General features: G+C 42.8%; 1 protein-coding gene across 3 annotated transcripts in view; it reads left to right on the top strand.

The window, feature by feature from the left end:
• Positions 1-597: 597 nt before the first annotated feature.
• Positions 598-20,334, top strand: part of LOC115173623 (atrial natriuretic peptide receptor 1) — a 126,622-nt gene continuing 106,885 nt past the window's right edge. Inside the window, exons 1-3 of one of the 3 annotated variants that reach the window (XM_029731898.1) lie at positions 598-955; positions 1,309-1,411; positions 4,231-5,013. In XM_029731898.1, coding sequence (XP_029587758.1) covers positions 4,245-5,013 — 769 coding nt within the window. In that variant the 5' untranslated portion in view covers positions 598-955; positions 1,309-1,411; positions 4,231-4,244. Of the gene's footprint in view, positions 1,412-4,230; positions 5,014-20,334 lie in introns of all 3 variants that reach the window. The other 2 variants (XM_029731899.1, XM_029731897.1) reach the window with 2 other exon arrangements.

Genomic DNA, 20,334 nt, shown 5'->3' with positions numbered 1-20,334 from the left:
ATGCAGGAGGTCAGTGTGGGTTGGGCAGAAATTCCGCTCTACCTTGGTTCACTCTTAAGAGCTTTTAGCCTAGCTTAGTGACAGTCGGTAGTAGGCAATTGTTCAATACATTTTGTTGATATGAGTCCATTTGCAGAAGTCACAAACAGTAGCCTACAATAGTATCCGGTCATAATAGGAGTGACTGGATTACCATATGCAATCACAGTTAACCTTACAAGGCATATTTTGCAAAAGTCTAACTCAGCTGGCGTACTCAGATTGAGGAACAATGGTTCCAGATGTGCACATCGACCAAGCTCAACCAATCAAGCATTTATCTGGAAATCAGATCACCAGCCCTGATATCCAAACTATTACCTTACATGCATTTGGGAATACGCACACGCACACAATGACGCATACATTTCCTTATGCACACACACACACTCAAACATAATGTTTAGGTTCGTTTTGGCATAAATTAGCAGGCAATGACTCAGCTCCCCATCCAACCATTCAGCACACATTTGTTGTTATTGATGACACATGGTAATATGATGGTATATGCCTCCCCTTCCCAACCCTGTGCACAAAAGCAAATATATCACACTGTCGCACACACACACTGGTTACCCTTGTGACCCGAGCTCCCCAGCGCTTGCGTATTCATCAGCGCGAGAGAGAGATCGATCCTTGTGTGCTGCTGTGTGATTGAGTTGAGTTCAATGTTGGCGATGTGCGGAGAGAGGAAACCGCTGCACGCACCTCAAAGAATGACAGCCCGGTTCATCCGTCGTCTTCGATTAACTTTGGATGTTTAGCTGATGTCGACTTTTTACTTTTTTCTTCAATGGAACCAACAAGAGACTAGTAAAATCGCAGCCTTCACAGGAACAGCAAAACAATGTGTTGGAATTTAGTCTAAGAAGCAGTGGCTTCAGATTCTAAATAAACGAACGTGATAGACATTAAGGTATAAGTCAGTCACCTGCTGCAGATATTCACCTAACTATTGGGATATTAATGATCCCAAATATCTGCCAGAGCTAAGAGTACGTTTTCCTACAGCCTAGTGTTGCCCATTAAGCGTATAGCCTTGCCTACTTGGCAGACGCTCCTGGCATACATAGAGAGCTCTTATATAAACGGTTTCTGCGTTAAAAAAAAACTAGGCATTTCAAGAAGACAACAGTTCAATTCTACAGTTCAACCTGAATTGAAGGAGTTAGGAGATCAATGATTTGCACTCTAGTGCGAGTGGTGCGCAACGAGATGTCTCTCTCATGAGGCGCAATGTCTTTACAGCTTCGCATCTTCCATTGACAGGAGAGTCACCGGGAGACCATCAACCAAGAAACTCGATAGGCTGTCCAGAGACAATCTGTGGAAGAGATACACAAAATGGCGAGACATAGCCATCGAAATTGAGGTAAAATGTACTTTTAATTAAATGTAGGCTAATCCTGTAAAGTTTAAAGCAATACTTGGCAGACCGCGGGGTTATTTTATTTGCCCCCCAAGTTTTCTGCGCAAAAAATGAATAAATAAAAATGTTTTATTTTTTATTTGTTTTTATTTGTTGGACATAAAATACTATTAAAACATCAGCAATCAGCTCCAAGTGATATTAATTTTGTTAATCCGCTCCAAAGTATACCCACGCATAATAGAGATATTCAGAAATAAGAAAGCTGATTGAGGATCTTTTTACTGGTGAATGTTTTATTTTTTATGACCATGTTTTTCTCTCTGCTTGCATTTTGTATTTATATTTTTATGTGTGTATTTTCTGTAATTCAGGGCTCATCTGTAAAATATACCTTGGTCTCAGTATGACTCCCTGATCAAATAAAGGTTAAATAAAAAATATATGCGATCATATACAAATGTAAGCAAAGTTTGAAATTATTACAGTGAGGCAAAAAAGTATTTGATCCCCTGCTGATTTTGTACTTTGCCCACTGACAAAGAAATGATCAGTCTATAATTTTAATGGTAGGTTCATTTGAAGAGTGAGAGGCAGAATAACAACAAAAAAAATCCAGAAAAACGCATGCCAAAAATGTTATTAAATGATTTGCATTTTAATGAGGGAAATAAGTATTTGACCCCTCTGCAAAACATGACTTAGTACTTGGTGGCAAAACCCTTGTTGGCAATCACAGAGGTCAGACGTTTCTTGTAGTTGGCCACCAGGTTTGCACACATCTCAGGAGGGGTTTTGTCCCACTCTTTGCAGATCTTCTCCAAGTCATTAAGGTTTCAAGGCTGACGTTTGGCAACTTGAACCTTCAGCTCCATCCACAGATTTTCTATGGGATTAAGGTCTGGAGACTGGCTAGGCCACTCCAGGACCTTAATGTACTTCTTCTTGAGCCACTCCTTTGTTGCGTTGGCCGTGTGTTTTAGGTCATTGTCATGCTGGAATACCCATTCACGTCCCATTTTCAATGCCCTGGCTGAGGGAAACAGGTTCTCACCCAAGATTTGACAGTACATGGCCCTGTCCATTGTCCCTTTGATGCAGTGAAGTTGTCCTGTCCCCTTAGCAGAAAAACACTCCCAAAGCATAATGTTTCCACCTCCATGTTTGACGGTGGGGATGGTGTTCTTGGGGTCATAGGCAGCATTCCTCCTCCTCCAAACACGGCGAGTTGAGTTGATGCCAAAGAGCTCCATTTTGGTCTCATCTGACCACAACACTTTCACCCAGTTGTCCTCTGAATCATTCAGATGTTCATTGGCAAACTTCAGACGGGCATGTATATGTGCTGTCTTGAGCAGGGGGACCTTGCGGGCGCTGCAGGATTTCAGTCCTTCACGGCGTAGTGTGTTACCAATTGTTTTCTTGGTGACTATGCTGGTCCCAGCTGCCTTGAGATCATTGACAAGATCCTCCCGTGTAGTTCTGGGCTGATTCCTCACCGTTCTCATGATCATTGCAACTCCATGAGGTGAGATCTTGCATGGAGCCCCAGGCCGAGGGAGATTGACAGTTCTTTTGTGTTTCTTCCATTTGCGAATAATCGCACCAACTGTTGTCACCTTCTCACCAAGCTGCTTGGCGATGGTCTTGTAGCCCATTCCAGCCTTGTGTAGGTCTACAATCTTGTCCCTGACATCCTTGGAGAGCTTTTTGGTCTTGGCCATGGTGGAGAGTTTGGAATCTGATTGATTGATTGCTTCTGTGGACAGGTGTCTTTTATACAGGTAACAAGATGAGATTAGGAGCACTCCCTTTAAGAGTGTGCTCCTAATCTCAGCTCGTTACCTGTATAAAAGACACCTGGGAGCCAGAAATCTTTCTGATTGAGAGGGGGTCAAATACTTATTTCCCTCATTAAAATGCAAATCAATTTATAACATTTTTGACATGCGTTTTTCTGGATTTTTGTTGTTGTTATTCTGTCTCTCACTGTTCAAATAAACCTACCATTAAAATTATAGACTGATCATTTCTTTGTCAGTGGGCAAACGTACAAAATCAGCAGGGGATCAAATACTTTTTTCCCTCACTGTATGTTTTAGTCAAATGTTATATCTGTTTTGGCTTCTTGCGGTCAATTTGCAGTCTACAAATTATTTGTAATTAAGTTCTGACTTCCTGACCATCTAAAAAATGATTGGCCCACGGCTGAATCTAGTTGATGATCCATGCAATAGGTAATTTGATAAAAACACTTGGAGTAGCCTATTTGTTTGCAAAGATGACGCACTTCGCTGACAGCTCAGTTAGTTTTGGCTTCACGCTCACAAATACATCACTGGTTGACTACGGGGTTATACTTATTTTTTTGGTGCCTCAAGTAAGAAAGTAACTGTTATGCAATTACTAGATAAGATGTTCAAAGTGAAGTATACAGTGACAGATCTAGTAGCCATCCTCACTCACAACCAGTCAAATGCCAAACTTTATCATAGCATGTGTCTTATCCACACACACCAAATAAGTAGATTAGAACCTGTTAATATCATGATACTTCCCTTATCCCCCCTCCTATTTTTCCCTTATTCTGTCAGTCTGCCATCCATCCAAATTCCACGATATTTGACATAGAATAAATTCAACACTACTTTGATAGTCTTATCTAGTGGTTATTCAAAATCCTGCTGCAGAATTGACCTGAATCGAAGAATCATTCAAACCAGAAGGCCACAAATGCCTCTGGGGGTTGGGGCTGGTGTCATAATGTTGTAAATCATTACTAACAGGCCACCTCACGCACTCTGTGTGTTTGTTCCTGCCAGCCCCCCTGTGGTTGATGGTGATGCCTGAGCCCAACCCAGCAATGCAGAAGACGAGAACCTGGTGGTGGCAGGGCCGACTGGGAGTTTCTCTGCTGTTTTTGTTTTTCCCGCTCCTCAGGACCGAACCGCTCCAACTCGAGCTGTCGTTCAATGGACTTTCGGAGCCCCAGAATGTAACACTGGCTGCTATCCTGCCTTTGCACAACACTGAATACCCGTGGGCCTGGCCTCGCGTGGGACCCGCTCTGATCAGAGCTCTGGAGCGAGTCAATGACGAACCCACCCTGCTGCCGGGCCACCGCCTCCGCATCGTCTACGACAGCAGCGAAAGCAAAGACGGAGTCTGCTCCGACTCAGTGGCGCCATTGGTGGCCGTGGACCTCAAGTTCTCCTACGACCCGTGGGCCTTCATTGGGCCTGGCTGCGACTACGCTTCGTCTCCTGTGGGCCGCTTCACCACCCACTGGGACGTTCCCATGGTGACGGCCGGGGCAGCGGCCATCGGCTTCAACATGTACACGTCCATCACCAACACGGGCCCCACACACAAGAAGCTGGGCGAGTTTGGGGTGCGCCTGCATCGCCATTTTGGCTGGCACAGGCATGCCATGCTCATGTTCAGCGACAACAAAGACGACGACCGGCCATACTACTTTACGGCAGAGGGGTTGTACACGCAGCTGCAGCTGGACAACATCACCACAGCAGACAAGGTCTTCAATGAGAAGACTGGACCGGTCCAGTATGATGACCTCATCAGTGACATAAGCCAGAGTGCCCGAGGTGAGCTCCCAGTCCAATCTCTGTCCATCTGACCTCTGTCCTTTTTCTACCTAAAGTATTCTGGACACCCTCTGTCTTAATCTGGGTGACTGTTTAAGCCTTGTTCTCATCTTGATAACGTTTTTTTTTCTTCTTACAATCGCATACAGATGCATACATGTTGACATGGTTTTATCAAAAACCTGAGAAAATAGCTCCCAATCGGTCACAAACCCAGCTTACAGTAGATTTGCCTGAATGTCAATGTCCGCACATTAAAGCCATATGTGTAGAATGTGAAAATAAGTGGCCTGACCAATTGCTGTTTGGCTGTAATGGTATTTTCATTCCATTATTTCAGTCATCTGCAGAGAGCAGTCATTCCCAGTTGGTCCTTATTTCAAGACCACATGTGTATGCTGTTTTCATTTGCAACCACTCTTTTCATTATTGTAAATTGACCTGTCAACTTACTAATTATCTCGACACGTGACGTCTCAATTACCAGATGTTGGACTAAGTGCACATGCGCAGTTTCAATCCAATAGATTGAATGATAATATATGAGCTGAAGTTTTATTGACCTAGTGAGTCAATAAACAGATGGACCTACAATGTTACCAAACGCGTATTAATGCATGGAACTGGCAGAGCGAGAAGGAAAAAAGTTGTTAACTTGCCACAATGTCAATTAACACATAACACATTAAGAGAGAGGAAAACGGACATCTGTTAACACGCATTTAACCGACAGCATGACAATGTAGGAAGAGGAAATAGAAATGGCTAAAAATCCATCATGGCGGACCTTACGGATCCCTGAGGCACATTGGTTCCTTGTGGGGAGAGGGACCTACGTACCGAATTTCACGACTTTAGGTCAAACAGGGTGAGGGGTGTGACCTTTTAAAGTTTGCATTTTCAATCTCTTGTCATAGCGCCACCATCTGGCCGATCGGCGTCATTTTGTAAATGCCGGATCTCCACGCATCATTCACCCATCATTCACCCACCCGTCAAAATCGGGCCAGTGCTGTCTCAGATGTCACTTGTGACTAATGCACTAATGTACTAACATACTAACGGATGGAGACAAGTCCTCAGTCCCCTCCCCGATTTCAGCGTGGGGAACAATAAATCATGGCAGGTAAGAAGTGTAGAGGGAGTTAGAGAAAGTGAAAAAGAGTGGGTGTGCACAAGCAAAGCGATAGGTCTGTGAAAAATACAGTATATTGGAGGAAACAGGATAGTGAGAGAGATTGCAAATAGTAAGAGGACGTTGGACCGAGAGATGGCAAGTGTTAAAATATAATGGTGTTGAAAGGGTTCAAATATTGAATCATATCGTGTAGGAATAGAATAGTGCTCTCTGCTTTGTTGGGCTATGGATGAATCATAATGAGTCCACCCCTCCGCTTTAGCTCCGTGTGTGTCAGTGGTCCTATCCACATGGCAGCAGGGGAACACCCTGTGCACATTCTGACACCACAACCTACCACATTTCTTCCCATAAAGAGATGATGCGTCTGGGACTGTGTCTGCAGGTGTGAGGAGCCTCGCGGTTTCTGCTCAGATGTGCAGAAAGTTCAGCTGGCATCGCCTTGCTGCTGCCGAGACCATTAAAGGTGCCTCCACAGGCGCTAAAGTCTAGGAGAGGAGTAGAGGCGTCCAGGAAATGCTGACAGAACATGAACCTGAAAACTCTCTATCACACACACACACACACACACACACACACACACACACACACACACACTAAGTTGGGCACCTCCCCACCAAATAGCAATGGAAAGTTGCGGGAAACTTTAACAGAGGCAACTCCGCTTGGCATACAGCTAACCTTATTAAGTACTCGAGCGCTTCATTGTTATTTCAAATCTGTAACTAATTAAGTGCTCCCTGGCTAGCGCCCTTCACTGAACCGCCACCAAGCAATCAATATCTCCAATATGAAGTTTGAGACCACTGTTAATGGATGTTGCTTCGATTCGATAATTGGCTAGTTCAGGTGTTGACTTATGCTGTCATTTGCATTTTCTCACACCATATAATTATTTCTTTTGGAATTAACCCAGAAAGTAACTGTCTCTAGTTGGGTGTAAAATCCATGTATTGATTGAAAGAAATGTGTCGATGGGAATGCTTGATTGGTGCTAGTTTAATTGTAATGGGGAATGTATTGTCTGTTTCCTTTGACACATGCAGACACATGCATTTCTGTGGCTCGTAGTTTCTGAGACAGAGGACATTACGTGAACTTGAATGTTAGAATGTAGGTGGTATGACTGCCCTGTTGGGAACCACCTCCCTCCTCGCATCGTGCCCAGCCCCAGCCAGTTTCCTGTATTCCACTCCCCCAGTTCCCACATGGGTACGACAACATTTTTAATTAAAAGTCCCAAACTTAAGCAAGAGGTCTAGCCAGTGGCCCCTCTTTGACTTTATAAGGGAAATGGCTCAGGACATTTCTGACACAAAGGTATTTCCTGCGAAACATCATTTGTCCTGACTTTTTGTTCTTCTTGGCCACTGTTTTATAGGGCTATTTCGGGTATCGGCCCCGTATGACCGCCATCTGAGTTTATTGACTGTGTCAAACAGTCGTTTGTCTCCCGAGCAACTGGGAATCAATTCACAGGCTAAGCTGACCAGGCTGGGGGCGGAGTGGTGGTGGGTGGGAGAGAGAAGGAGAGGGAGAGGGAGAAGGAGAGAGAAGAGGGATGGCTGGCTCCTCGGCTTTATCCCAGTCCATTGTTGAGGGATGCTCAGTTCTCACATGATCTTCGCTGCACTCACCCTCCCTCACCAGGAGCCTAAACTTTTTGTTGTTGGTCAAAATAAGACCGTACCATCAGTGTCCTGTCAGAATCCCTCCACCAATCACCGCTTCAAGAGATTAGGAAACCAATGGGAACCACTCTTAATTGGTAAGAATCCACAGTTTAAAATGAATAATTCTTTCAAAATGCTAGCCCTGTGGACAATATCCCAGTGTTGTTTTCCTGTTGTGTTTTTCCGGTTGTAGCCTGTCCAAGCCCCAGGGCCTCTGGAATGATATAAGGCTGATGGTAAAAGGAAACAACGTCATTTGATGAAATGATTTGCAAGCAGCGCTCTATATCTGAGCCAGCAGTCCCATTAAGTCCCATTAAAAGGCAGAAAAATAAGCCTGGTTTCTCTGGCTCTTTGAGTTGCAGTGGAGGCGGAGAGCTCCCCTAATTCAAACAGCATGGAGACTTCCAGTGTGGAATTACTTAGTGGTGCTTTGGCTGTCTCATCCGTCGTGTTTACCCCCCCAGCGGCGTTTAGCAAATCACAGCTGGAGATTGTGTCGGTTTGTTAGACTGGAAGGCAAGAGAAGGGGATTGAGAGAGAGAGAGAGATTAAGAGCGATACTGTTAGAAAGACATTTAAACATAGAAATAGAGCCCAGCTAGCATATTATGTTCTGAGAACCATATGTTTCTTAGAGCTTGGTAAAAGCTTGGTTGTCCTATGTTTTTTTTTTACATACAACCTTCAGACAACTTTCTGGGAATGGTGGAGGATAGTTACTTGGCTTCGGAACATTCTCAACACATTTTTAAGAACTTGACAAAAATACATTATTATCTTGGTATTTCATTACTTTAACAGAATGTTTCCTAAAAGTTCAAACATAGTGATATTTTAATTTCAATTTTGGTAATGTTCTAGGAACAATCTCCAACTGGTTTGACATTGAAAATGTTTTCAAATAGTTCAGAGAACGTTAAGAAACAATGTTCTTCTGTGAGAATTTCAGTACTTCAGCATAACATTTCCTACAGGTTTCATCATGGTTCTATTTCAAGTAATGTTCTCAAATTGTTCCAAGAACATTAAGAACTTTCCAGAAAAAACAGAAAACTTTAGTAACATTCAGAGAACATTATAAGAATGTTATTTAAAAGCATAAGCATTCCCTTCTCAGCATCAGACAACTCTTTCTTTCTTGTTAAGTGTGTCCAGGTGTGTTGGCTGCACCCACTAATTGACCACACCTGATCTTAAGAAGATTATAGGTTGAAATCTCACTGATGCCATGTCACAGCAAAAAATAAATGTGCTTGCATGATTTAATTTCTAAGGAAATTAATTTCCATGTGTCCTATCTGTGCTTGGTGTAAAAAAAAAAAAAGAAGTTCACCCAAAATGAGCTAGCAGTTTAAAAAAAAAAGTCTTATTGAAATATTCAGTGAAAGTTTTAAGGAAGTTACAAAAAAAACCTCCCATTTCCTTTCTCAGAGCATTAAGAAAACCTTACAGGAAAACATTCAAGGAGCCAGAGAAAAACATTCTCAGAACCTACCTGTAACGTAAAAGTAAATATCCCCAGAAAAGGCAAAATGTTCACTTCTGTTCTCAGAACCTTTTTTTTTTTAAATGCAGTTTTACCAGTCAGGAAACATATGGCTTTGTTCCCACAACCAATGTGAAACCGAAAACATACGTTTTCACAACTTGCAAGGAACTAAATGTGCTAGCTGGGAGAGCTTTTGTAATGCTGTTCCATCAGATGAGGCTGGTGGGAGGAGCTATAGGAGGACGGGCTCATTGTAATGGCTGAAATGGAATCAATGGAACGGGGTCCAACACGTTGTTTGATGTGTTTGGTACCATTCCATTGATTCCATTCCAGCCATTACAAGGAGCCGTCCTCCTATAGTTCCTCCCACCAGCCTCCTCTTTGTTCCATTATTACTTGTAATTGCCCTGGCAGCGTTCACCTGTCACAGTTATGCCGGTAAAGAGTATTTGGATCAGAATGTTAATTTACCATAGAGTCATAGATCTCACCAGAAGGGGAGACAGAGTGTGCCAGAATGTGGCAGCTTGTCAAACACAGCCCGAGGGGCAATGAGAAAACAGTTTTGTCGTAACTTGCTCACAGGGAAATATGCAAAGTATTTCTTTAATCACATTCCAAATTATTTAGTTCTGGCTGTTTATCTTCCCATCCAAGTAAAATGTTCAACCAATGGTAATAATTTACTTTAAATATTACCTGCCCTGGGGCTATGCAAACAAAGTTGCAAAACAATCAGTTAAAATTTAAAAACATAGAAATTAGTGAGAGAAATAAAGACATAAAGAGACGGCGGAGGCTTGGCCAATGAGGGCTGTCTCGGAAATAGAAAGAAAAAGACCAAGAGAGCCAAGACAGAGAACTGGAGAAACGCAAATGGAGTGTGAATGAAAGCACAGAGCTGCTTTGTAAACCTCAGCTTAGCTGGATTTGAGAGTTTACCCTTTAAGGTATTCGGATAGACGGCCCGTTTTAAAAAAAAATTATCCTCCTGATGTGCCAGGATGAAAGTTTGACGGAGAGGAGAATCCGCAAAGCATGGCTGAGCTGAGGAGATAGTTTCCATGGATACGGGCAGCATCTGCGCCGGAGCGCAGGAACAGGTGGGCGTGACAGGAGCTATCACCTGCCCTCCTGTGTGGTATATTTTCCTCTGGCGCACATTGGAACTGTCAGTGTGACCACCAGATTGTTGGTCTCTCCTATTCCCTCTCTCCCTCTTTCACGTGCTCTCAAACATACAGAAACACTCACAGTCTGTCTCTCTCTCACACACCACATTCAAATACATACAAGTGGCAGAGTATGATTCAATCTTCTGTAAATCACACAATAACCATATGTTCGAATTCATGTCATGTTAAATCAAAGATTATTTTGTCACGTGCGCCGAATACAACAGGTGTAGACCTTAAAGTGAAATGCTTACTTACTGTGCACGTATGTGCATCTGACAGGGTACATTTAATGCATGTGGACTAATGATGTGCAGATGTCTAATACTCCCAGATACACAGCAGCCACACATCTGAATGTAAATCAAATTCGCAGGCTAAGTTTTTTACCTAAGCATCTAACTGACATCACTGGACTCATATGAGAAAAAAAGGCATGCAATTGCTATAGACAATTAACAAGACAGGACTTCGAGAACTGACATATACAGTGCATTTGGGAAAAGTATTCAGACCCCTTCACTTTTTCCATATTTTGTTACGTTACAGCCTTATTGTAAAATGTATTGAATTAAGGTTTTTCCTTATCAATTTACACACAATACCCCTTAATGACAAAGCAAAAACAGCTTTTTAGACATTTTAGCAAGTTTATTAAACATAAATACTGAAATACCTTAGTTACATAAGTATTCAGACCATTTGTTTTGAGACTTTACATTTTGCTCAGGCGCATCATGTTTCCATTGATCATCCTTGAGATGTTTCTACAACTTGATTGAAGTGCACCTGTGGTAAATTCAATTTATTGTACATGATTTAGAAAGGCACACACCTATCTATATAAGGTCCCACAGTTGACAGTGCATGTCAGAGCAAAAACCAAGCCATGAGGTTGAAGGAATTGTCCGTAGAGCTCCGAGACAGGATTGTGTTGAGGCCCAGATCTGGGAAAGGGTACCAAAAAATGTCTGCAGCATTGAAGGTCCCCAAGAACACAGTGGCCTCCATCATTCTTAAATGGAAGAAGTTTGGAACCACCAAGACTCTTCCTAGAGCTGGCCGTCTGGCCAAACTGAGCAATCAGGGGGGGAAGGGCCTTGGTCTGGGAGGTGAGCAAGAACCCGATGGGCACTCTGACAGAGCTCCAGAGTTCTTCTGTGGAGATGGGAGAACCTTCCAGAAGTATAACCATCTCTGCAGCACTCCACCAATCAGGCCTTTATGGTAGAGTGGCCAGATGGAAGCCACTCCTCAGTAAAAGGCACATGACACCTAAAGGACTCTCAGACAATGAGAAACAAGATTCTCTGGTCTGATGAAACCAAGATTGAACTCTTTGACCTGGATGCCAAGCGTCACGTCTGGAGGAAACATGGCACCATCTCTACGGTGAAGCATGGTGGTGGCAGCATCATGCTGGGGGGACTGGGAGACTAGTCAGAATCGAGGGAAAGATGAACGGAGCAAAGTACAGAGATCCTTGATGAAAACCTACTCCAGAGAACTCAGGAGCTCAGACTGCGGCGAAGGTTCACCTTCCAACAGGACAACGACCCTAAGCACACATCCAAGACAACGCAGGAGTGGCTTCGGGACAAGTCTCTGAATGTCCTTGAGTGGCCCAGCCAGAGCTCAGACTTGAACACGATCTAACATTTTTGGAGAGACCAGAAAATAGCTGTGCAGTGGCGCTCCCAATCCAACCTGACAGAGCTTGATAGAATCTGCAGAGAAGAATGGAAGAAATTCCCCAAATACAGGTGTGCCCAGCTTGTGGCGTCATACCCAAGAAGACTGTAGGCTGTAATCACTGCCAAAGGTGCTTCAACAAAGTACTGAGTAAAGGGTCTGAATACTTATGTTAATGTGATATTTTTTTTTTCTTTATATACATTTGCAGAAATTTCTTATTTTTGCTTTGTACTTATGAGGTATTGTTTGTAGATTGATGAGGGAAATTTATTTAATCAATTTTAGAATAAGGCTGTAATGTAACAAAGTGGAAAATCAAGGGGTCTGAATACTTTCAGAATGCACTGTATTTACTTTTTTCAACTTGCCTGGATTTGATTCACATGATTAAATTTGAACTACAAATTGGATGCGCAAGCAAGGGCATCGCTAGAAGTGTTGTCACGTAAATTAAATAATGTCAAATAAAGCAACTATTCCCATTCATTATGCTATGTGAAATTTTATCAACGCATCTGATTCTGTGGAATTGTTTATCTGCCACTATCTCACAACTGTTTGATGTCAATAGAATGGATACAAGTTTTGGAGTGAATACGCTCCCTGTCATCATTGCAAATTACTTGATGAACAGAGGTTTATCATTGGTTGAGTTGTCATATCGACTGAAAAGGTAACCCAATGCCTTGTGCACTGGGGCAAAATGATACGATATCGGTCCACTTCTCTGAATTGGTGTGAATTACTTTCACACCAGCTGCGAATCTAACACCTTTTTGTATTGGCAAACTAGGTTGCCTTTTCTTTCTTCTCATTTTGGCATAAAAATCCTATCACACCTGTTCAAACAAAACAAACAACCCCTTTCAAATTATCCAGGTTTGACAGATATCCACCTTAAATGGTCCATGGAAGTCAGTATGGGTATGAAGTAGAGTTGACCGGACATGGCTGAACACACATAGGGCTGTTACGGTGACCGCATTACCGCCACCTGCGGTCACAAGTTATGAAGACAGTCAAATTCCACGTGACTTTTTAGTTACGGTAATTAGGCTTCTCCAAGCTATGATGCTGCTGATGGTCATTAGTAGCCTACCAAGCTTGCTAACTGCCTGATATTATTAATTCTATTGTCCCTCTAATCACTCTGACATCAATGCAAATGTAATCGAAAATCTAATCAAACACTCCATGTGAGCCCATGAGCTCATGTTGCGCAACATTCATATAGGTTATGCAATTGCGTGAGAAAACAGAGTGATGGCCTCTGTTAAAAAGAGGAGGATCCCATCAGCCTAACTGACATACATACGTAGCGCTTGTTTGAAGTTTGGGGTAGATTATTTTCACCATAAAAATGCACCTTTATGATAAAAGCATTACATGCATAATCGCATTTGCGACTAATGGTACATTCACGCTAATAGCCTACTGCCGTGTGCGCATTGCTGTGCTTATAATGTGAAGATGTAGCCTAATAGTTTATCAATATTTTAAGCTAAACGTTCTGATCTGTTGCGTCAGCCTCATTATGTAAAAAGGTTTTTTGATGCCAGTTGTTGTAGTAATTTGGAATCTATCACATCCCACAACTGTGCCAGACTACGTTTGGAATATTTATTTCTCATACAGAATATGTCAACTTTTGAACCATGGGGGATAGTAGGTTGACAGGCTAGTGGTTTTGCTGTTTGGTAGGCCTACTCATCTTGTTGACTGACTAAAAGTAAATGTGGACAGTTCTTCCAATATCTTCAATATTTGCCTCGAAATTGGATAAGGACGTGCGCAGTTCCGTCCAGGATGTGTCCGTTTTCACTTGTAGCCTGTGAGAAAGACCCGATCACGTGATGGAGCGCCACGTGAGTGAGGGGTGCAAACAGCACGCAGGTAGATGGTAATTATTATCATTATTATATTCAGCCCAAAGGCACAACAGCTACTGGCCGAAAAAGGCATGGATTTTTTTAGGGGGCATTACGGCCACACAAAGGGGGTGCCGTCGGGAAATTCGAGGCATTACCAAGTGCTTGTCAAATTGTGAATGAGAGACTGATGAAGTATGTGCAGCCTGTCCAAAAAATACGAGCTCATGCCTTTCATGCAACTTTTTTCAAATCATCATTAGAGTCACATCATGCAGCCTTAGAATGTATTGAAAATCAAAACATATAGCCCAACGTTTGTATCATGACTAAAGTTACATAAATAACACAAAATTAAGCATATAGGAGTACCTGTTTTGTTGTTAAGCGCTCAACACAGAATAGCCGCATGTGCGCACTCCCTCAAATCGTTGGGAGAAAATATCCTTTCTATTTTATTCAATTGTATTCTTCATACTACAAAATAATGCCACGGAATTTTAAGCAAATCTTGTCTGCTAAATGGAACTAGTGTAGCCCACAGCCATATGACATAGCCAGATCAGTACCTAACATAAGGACAACTCAGAGTATGTTATTCTGTTCTTCTGAAATTTTCTTCATGTTTCTTTAGACCTGTCTAAAATAAATAATGGATTTATTGTGAAGGTGTAGGCTATATTAAATTGATTTATTACACTTTCTAAAATGCTGATGTTCCAAAGGTCTGCATCAGTGGCTTGTAGGATATGTGTGGAAGCCAGAAGATGCTAAATGTGTTTATGTTAACTAACGGTCAATTACCGTGAGACCGGAAGTTATTTGCTTGACAGTCACTGGCTGATGAACTTCTGTGACCACCACAGCCCTAAACACACCCTGAATCTAACATGACCTCCAATTGAACCAGGTGTGAAAGCCAACTTAGATGGGCAGTTTGACCAGACATAGCTGAAGAGGAATCCACCTGATGGGGGTCAGTGTTTAGGCACTCAGACAGGACGATGCACCTGGACACAGTCGCTACGTAACAGACGGAGCATGTTGTTTGGCTGAAGGACCACTGAAGCGCGGCTCCGGGGGTGACGCCTGGCTAAATGGCACAGCACACACACACACAGAGGAGCGATGGGTCTAACCCTACCTGATTTATAACGGCTGATACAATACAGAATGACATGGGTAGAAAGATTGCTGGTCCGATTAGCCTGGCAAACGCTCCTGCCATTTTTGTGGGCTCTAATAAAGGGGACCATCTGTTGCCCCTGGAGATGTGAGGCATTGCTTCTGTTTTCCATATGCAAGGCCCGCCACCGCTCGTCATCAACGCGCTGGACGTAGTGTGTAAACAAGATGGGCCTGCTGCTGCATTTCTTTCACCACCTAGAATCTAACTCTGCCTGAGATGCTTCCTCGACACAAGAAAAATGGATTTGACGGAATGGAAATGTTACACTGAGCTAAACATTTTAACGATGTCGGAGAGCTTAGTCAACCTGCTAATATTCCCTGGCAAGAAGCAAATATAAAATTACTTACTAACACAAAGTCAGTCCTTGTTCACCTTCACCCCTAGAAGAGATTTATTATGTACATCGAGCCAGGTACAGTTTTGTGATTGTAAATTATTTAGGCAGGGTACTTTGCAGTATGCAAAGATAATGCATCTTAAATCATGCAAATCCCTGTATATAAGATTGATAGTAGCTTTGACCCAGCCTTCCTCTTCGAAGAGCGAATGTGAGATTATTCAAGATAAGATAAGTAGACATTTAGATTGTGAGGTTTTATATCCTAGTCGATGTATTGATTGGTTACAGAATACTTAGGGCACTTTGAATTTCACTTATGTGAAACAAAAGCATCTTACCAATACAAATCCATGTATATAGGATAATGATTAAGATTGGCAGGTTTAATACTGATATAAAATCCTGATTTTTAGACCCTTTTCAATGTATTGTTAATAGTCTGTTTGACATGTGGCTTTCATTAACCAGAAATGGCCGTAAAGATCTGGCAACCCTCACCCATCCCAACCTTCATTAATCCTCTCCACGGGGCAGCCACAAATCAACACTGACAGATGACACTCAGAGGACATCCCCACCCCATCTACATCCTCTACATCTACCTAGAGGGAACGGGAGAGGGGCGAGATGGAAAGCGAGATCATATGAGAGACGGAGAAAAGGGGCACAAGAGGGAAAGGAAAAAGAAAGAGAGAGACAGGCAAAGAGAGAGAGGAATGGAAGAGAGAAATGCAAGAGAAAGAGGAGCTAGACGACCGCGTATAAGTAATGAGAGTGATTATAAAGAAAGAGAGGAGAAGGAAGGAGAGATAGAGACAGAATGTGTGTGAGAAATGGAGCAGATCGTCCTCCAGTAATGAAGTCGTCTCCCAGCTCCTCAGTCTTAAGTCCCTCACCCCGTCTAATTTACGCTTGCCGCCTCACGACCCCATCCAGCAGAATAATTTAATCAGGCAGAATTTGTTTAGAATAATGACTCTTTCTTGGATGCTTTATATTTAGCATTAGCGCATAGGTTGTTTCAGGATAGGGAATTGCTTGTGGCAGTTGAGGTATTGTTTTTGTCCACATACAGTTGAAGTCGGAAGTTTACATACACCTTAGCCAAATACATTTAAACTCAGTTTTTCACAATCTCTGACATTTAATCCTAGTAAAAAGTCCCTGTCTTAGGTCAGTTAGGATCACCACTTTATTATAAGAATGTGAAATGTCAGAATAATAGTAGAGAGAATGATTTATTTATTTCAGCTTTAATTTCTTTCATTACATTCCCAGTGGGTCAGAAGTTTACATACACTCAATTAGTATTTGGTAGCATTGCCTTTAAATTGTTTAACTTGGGTTTCGGGTAGCCTTCCACAAGCTTCCCACAATAAGTTGGGGGATTTTGGCCCATTCCCCCTGACAGAGCTGGTATAACTGAGTCAGGTTTGTAGGCCTCCTTGCTCGCACATGCTTTTTCAGTTCTGCCCACACATTTTCTATAGGATTGAGGTCAGGGCTTTGTGATGGCCACTCCAATACCTTGACTTTGTTGTCCTTAAGCCATTTTCCCACTACTTTGGAAGTATGCTTGGGGTCATTGTCCATTTGGAAAACCCATTTGCGACCAAGCTTTAACTTCCTGACTGTTGTCTTGAGATGTTGCTTCAATATATCCACATAATTTTCTTCCCTCATGATGCCATCTATTTTGTGAAGTGCAGCAGTCCCTCCTGCAGCAAAGCACCCCCACAACATGATTCTGCCACCCCGTGCTTCACGGTTGGGATGGTGTTCTTCGGCTTGCAAGCCTCCCCCTTTTTCCTCCAAACATAACGATGGTCATTATGGCCAAACAGTTCTATTTTTTAATTTAATTTTTAAATTTATTTCACCTTTATTTAACCAGCTAAGCTAGTTGAGAACAAGTTCTAATTTACAACTGTGACCTGGCCAAGATAATGCAAAGCAGTGCGACAGAAACAACAACACAGAGTTACATGGAATAAACAAGCGTACAGTCAATAACACAATAGAAAAAAAAGAAAGGCTATATACAGTGTGTGCAAATGGCATGAGGAGGTATGGCAATAAATAGGCCATAGTAGCAAAGTAATTACAATTTAGCAGATTAACACAGGAGTGATAGATGAGCAGATGATGATGAGCAGATGATGGTGTGTAAGTAGTGATACTGGTGTGCAAAAGAGCAGCAAAGTAAATAAAAACAATATGGGGATGAGGTAGGTAGATTGGGTGGGCTATTTACAGATGGACTATGTACAGCTGCAGCGATCGGTTAGCTGCTCAGATAGCTGATGTTTAAAGTTAGTGAGGGAAATGAAAGTCTCCGGCTTCAACGATTTTTACAATTCGTTCCAGTCACTGGCAGCAGAGAACTGGAAGGAAAGGTGGCCAAAGGAGGTGTTGGCTTTGGGGATGACAAGTGAGATATACCTGCTGGAGCACGTGCTACGGGTGGGTGTTGTTATCGTGACCAGTGAGCTGAGATAAGGCAAAGCTTTACCTAGCATAGACTTGTAGATGACCTGGAGCCAGTGGGTCTGGCGACGAATATGTAGCGAGGGCCAGCCGACTAGAGCATACAGGTCGCAGTGGTGGGTAGTATAAGGCGCTTTGGTAACAAAACGGATGGCACTGTGAAAGACTGCATCCAATTTGCTGAGTAGTGTATTGGAGGCTATTTTGTAGATGACATCGCCAAAGTCGAGGATCGGTAGGATAGTCAGTTTTACTAGGGTAAGTTTGGCGGCGTGTTGCGAAATAGAAAGTCGTCTCTAGATTTGATTTTGGATTGGAGATGTTGATGTTTGGATTGGAGATTGGAATGACTGGAACGAACTGCAAAAATCACTGAAGCTGGAGACTCATATCTCCCTCACTAGCTTTAAGCACCAGCTGTCAGAGCAGCTCACAGATCACTGCACCTGTACATCTGTATATAGCCCATCTATCTACCTACCTCATCCCCATACTGTATTTATTTATTTATCTTGCTCCTTTGCACCCCAGTATCTCTACTTGCACATTCATCTTCTGCACATCTACCATTCCAGTGTTTAATTGCTATATTGCAATTACTTCGCCACCATGGCCTATTTATTGCCTTAACTCCCTTATCTTACCTCATTTGCACTAACTGTATATAGACTTTTTGTTTTCTTTTGTTCTACTGTATTATTGACTGTATGTTTTGTTTATTCCATGTGTAACTCTGTGTGTCAAATTGCTATGCTTTATCTTGGCCAGGTCGCAGTTGCAAATGAGAACTTGTTCTCAACTAGCCTACCTGGTTAAATAAAGGTGAAATAAAAATAAATAAAAATCTTGACGGAAAATGTTGTAGTTGGGTATGGAAATCTCAGAATTTTTGGTGGCCTTCCTAAGCCAGGATTCAGACACGACAAGGACATCAGGGTTGGTGGAGTGTGCTAAAGCAGTGAGTAAAAGAAACTTAGGGAGGAGGCTTCTGATGTTAACATGCATGAAACCAAGGCTTTTTCGATTACAGAAGTCAACAAATGAGAGTGCGGCTAGCAAAACTGGTCGTCTAGTGCGTTGGGGACAGAGAATAAAAGGAGCAGATTTCTGGGTGTGGTAGAATAGATTCAGGGCATAATGTGCAGACATGGGTATGGTGGGGTGCAGGTACAGTGGAGGTAAGCCCAGGCACTGAGTGATGATAATTGAGGTTGCATCTCTGGAAATGCTGGTTATACTGGGTGAGGTCACCGCATGTGTGGGAGGTGGGACAAAGGAGGTATCTAAGACATGTACAGTGGGACTAGGGGTTCCGCGGTAAATTAAAACAATGATAATTATCCTAAACAACAGTATACAAGGCATATTGACATTTGAGAGAGACATAAAGCGAGGCATAAAGCAATCACAGGTGTTGATTGGAAGAGCTAGCTAAGTCAACAATGGGTAAGACATCAACAGCTAAGTCAACAACAGGTAAAATGGCGATGAATGGGCAGAGAGGGTCGGTTAACTACACACAGGGCCTGAGTTCGGGGCTAGGGCCGACAGATAAACAAAGGTAAACAATGTGGCGTACCGTGATAAATGAACAGTCCATCAGGCATCAGCTATGTAGCCAAGTGATCATAGGGTCCAGTTTACAGCAATAGATGGAACAGGGAAGCCGCTAGGTAGTCATTACTACGCTAGCACGTGGGAGACAGGGCGTTTAAAGTTAGCAGTCCGGGGTAAGGAGAAGCGTCTGCTCTGTCGTCCGGCAAAGGCCGGTTGAAGGCACAGCTGATGGAATTACGTCTGCGGACCAGTCATGGTGGTACGGCGGGGCGCCGTGTCGACGAAGGGACCGGGCCAGATGGCAAAAGAGGTATTGTAGTTGTGGGAATTTCGTTTGCTAGCCGGGAGATGTGCCTGGCTCAGGGCTAGCTTCGGGGCTGGGTCACTCAGTTGAAGATAGCTAGCTGTGATGATCAATGGTCCAGGGTTTACGGCAGGAATCTGGCGTTGTAGTGGAGAAAAACAGTCCGAGGCTGGCAGGTATTATCCAGGCTAAAAAACGGCTGGTGCCTGAGCAGAGGGTAAAGGCCGCTAGCAGTGGCTAACAATGACTGAATGGCTAGTAACTTAGCTAATTAGCTGGCTACCTTCTGATGAAAGTTTTGGCTATAGGGTCTAAAAAAAATAGCGGATCCGTGTCACATTGAATGAGGCGGGTTACCGGAAGGTATGTTTAATTTAAAAATGAAAAAAGAGATTGA

This window comes from Salmo trutta, chromosome 34, assembly GCF_901001165.1.
Source record: "Salmo trutta chromosome 34, fSalTru1.1, whole genome shotgun sequence".
NCBI classification, from domain to species: Eukaryota; Metazoa; Chordata; class Actinopteri; order Salmoniformes; family Salmonidae; genus Salmo; species Salmo trutta.
Note: the sequence above shows the minus strand (reverse complement) of the source record. Positions and strands in the feature narration are given on the sequence as shown.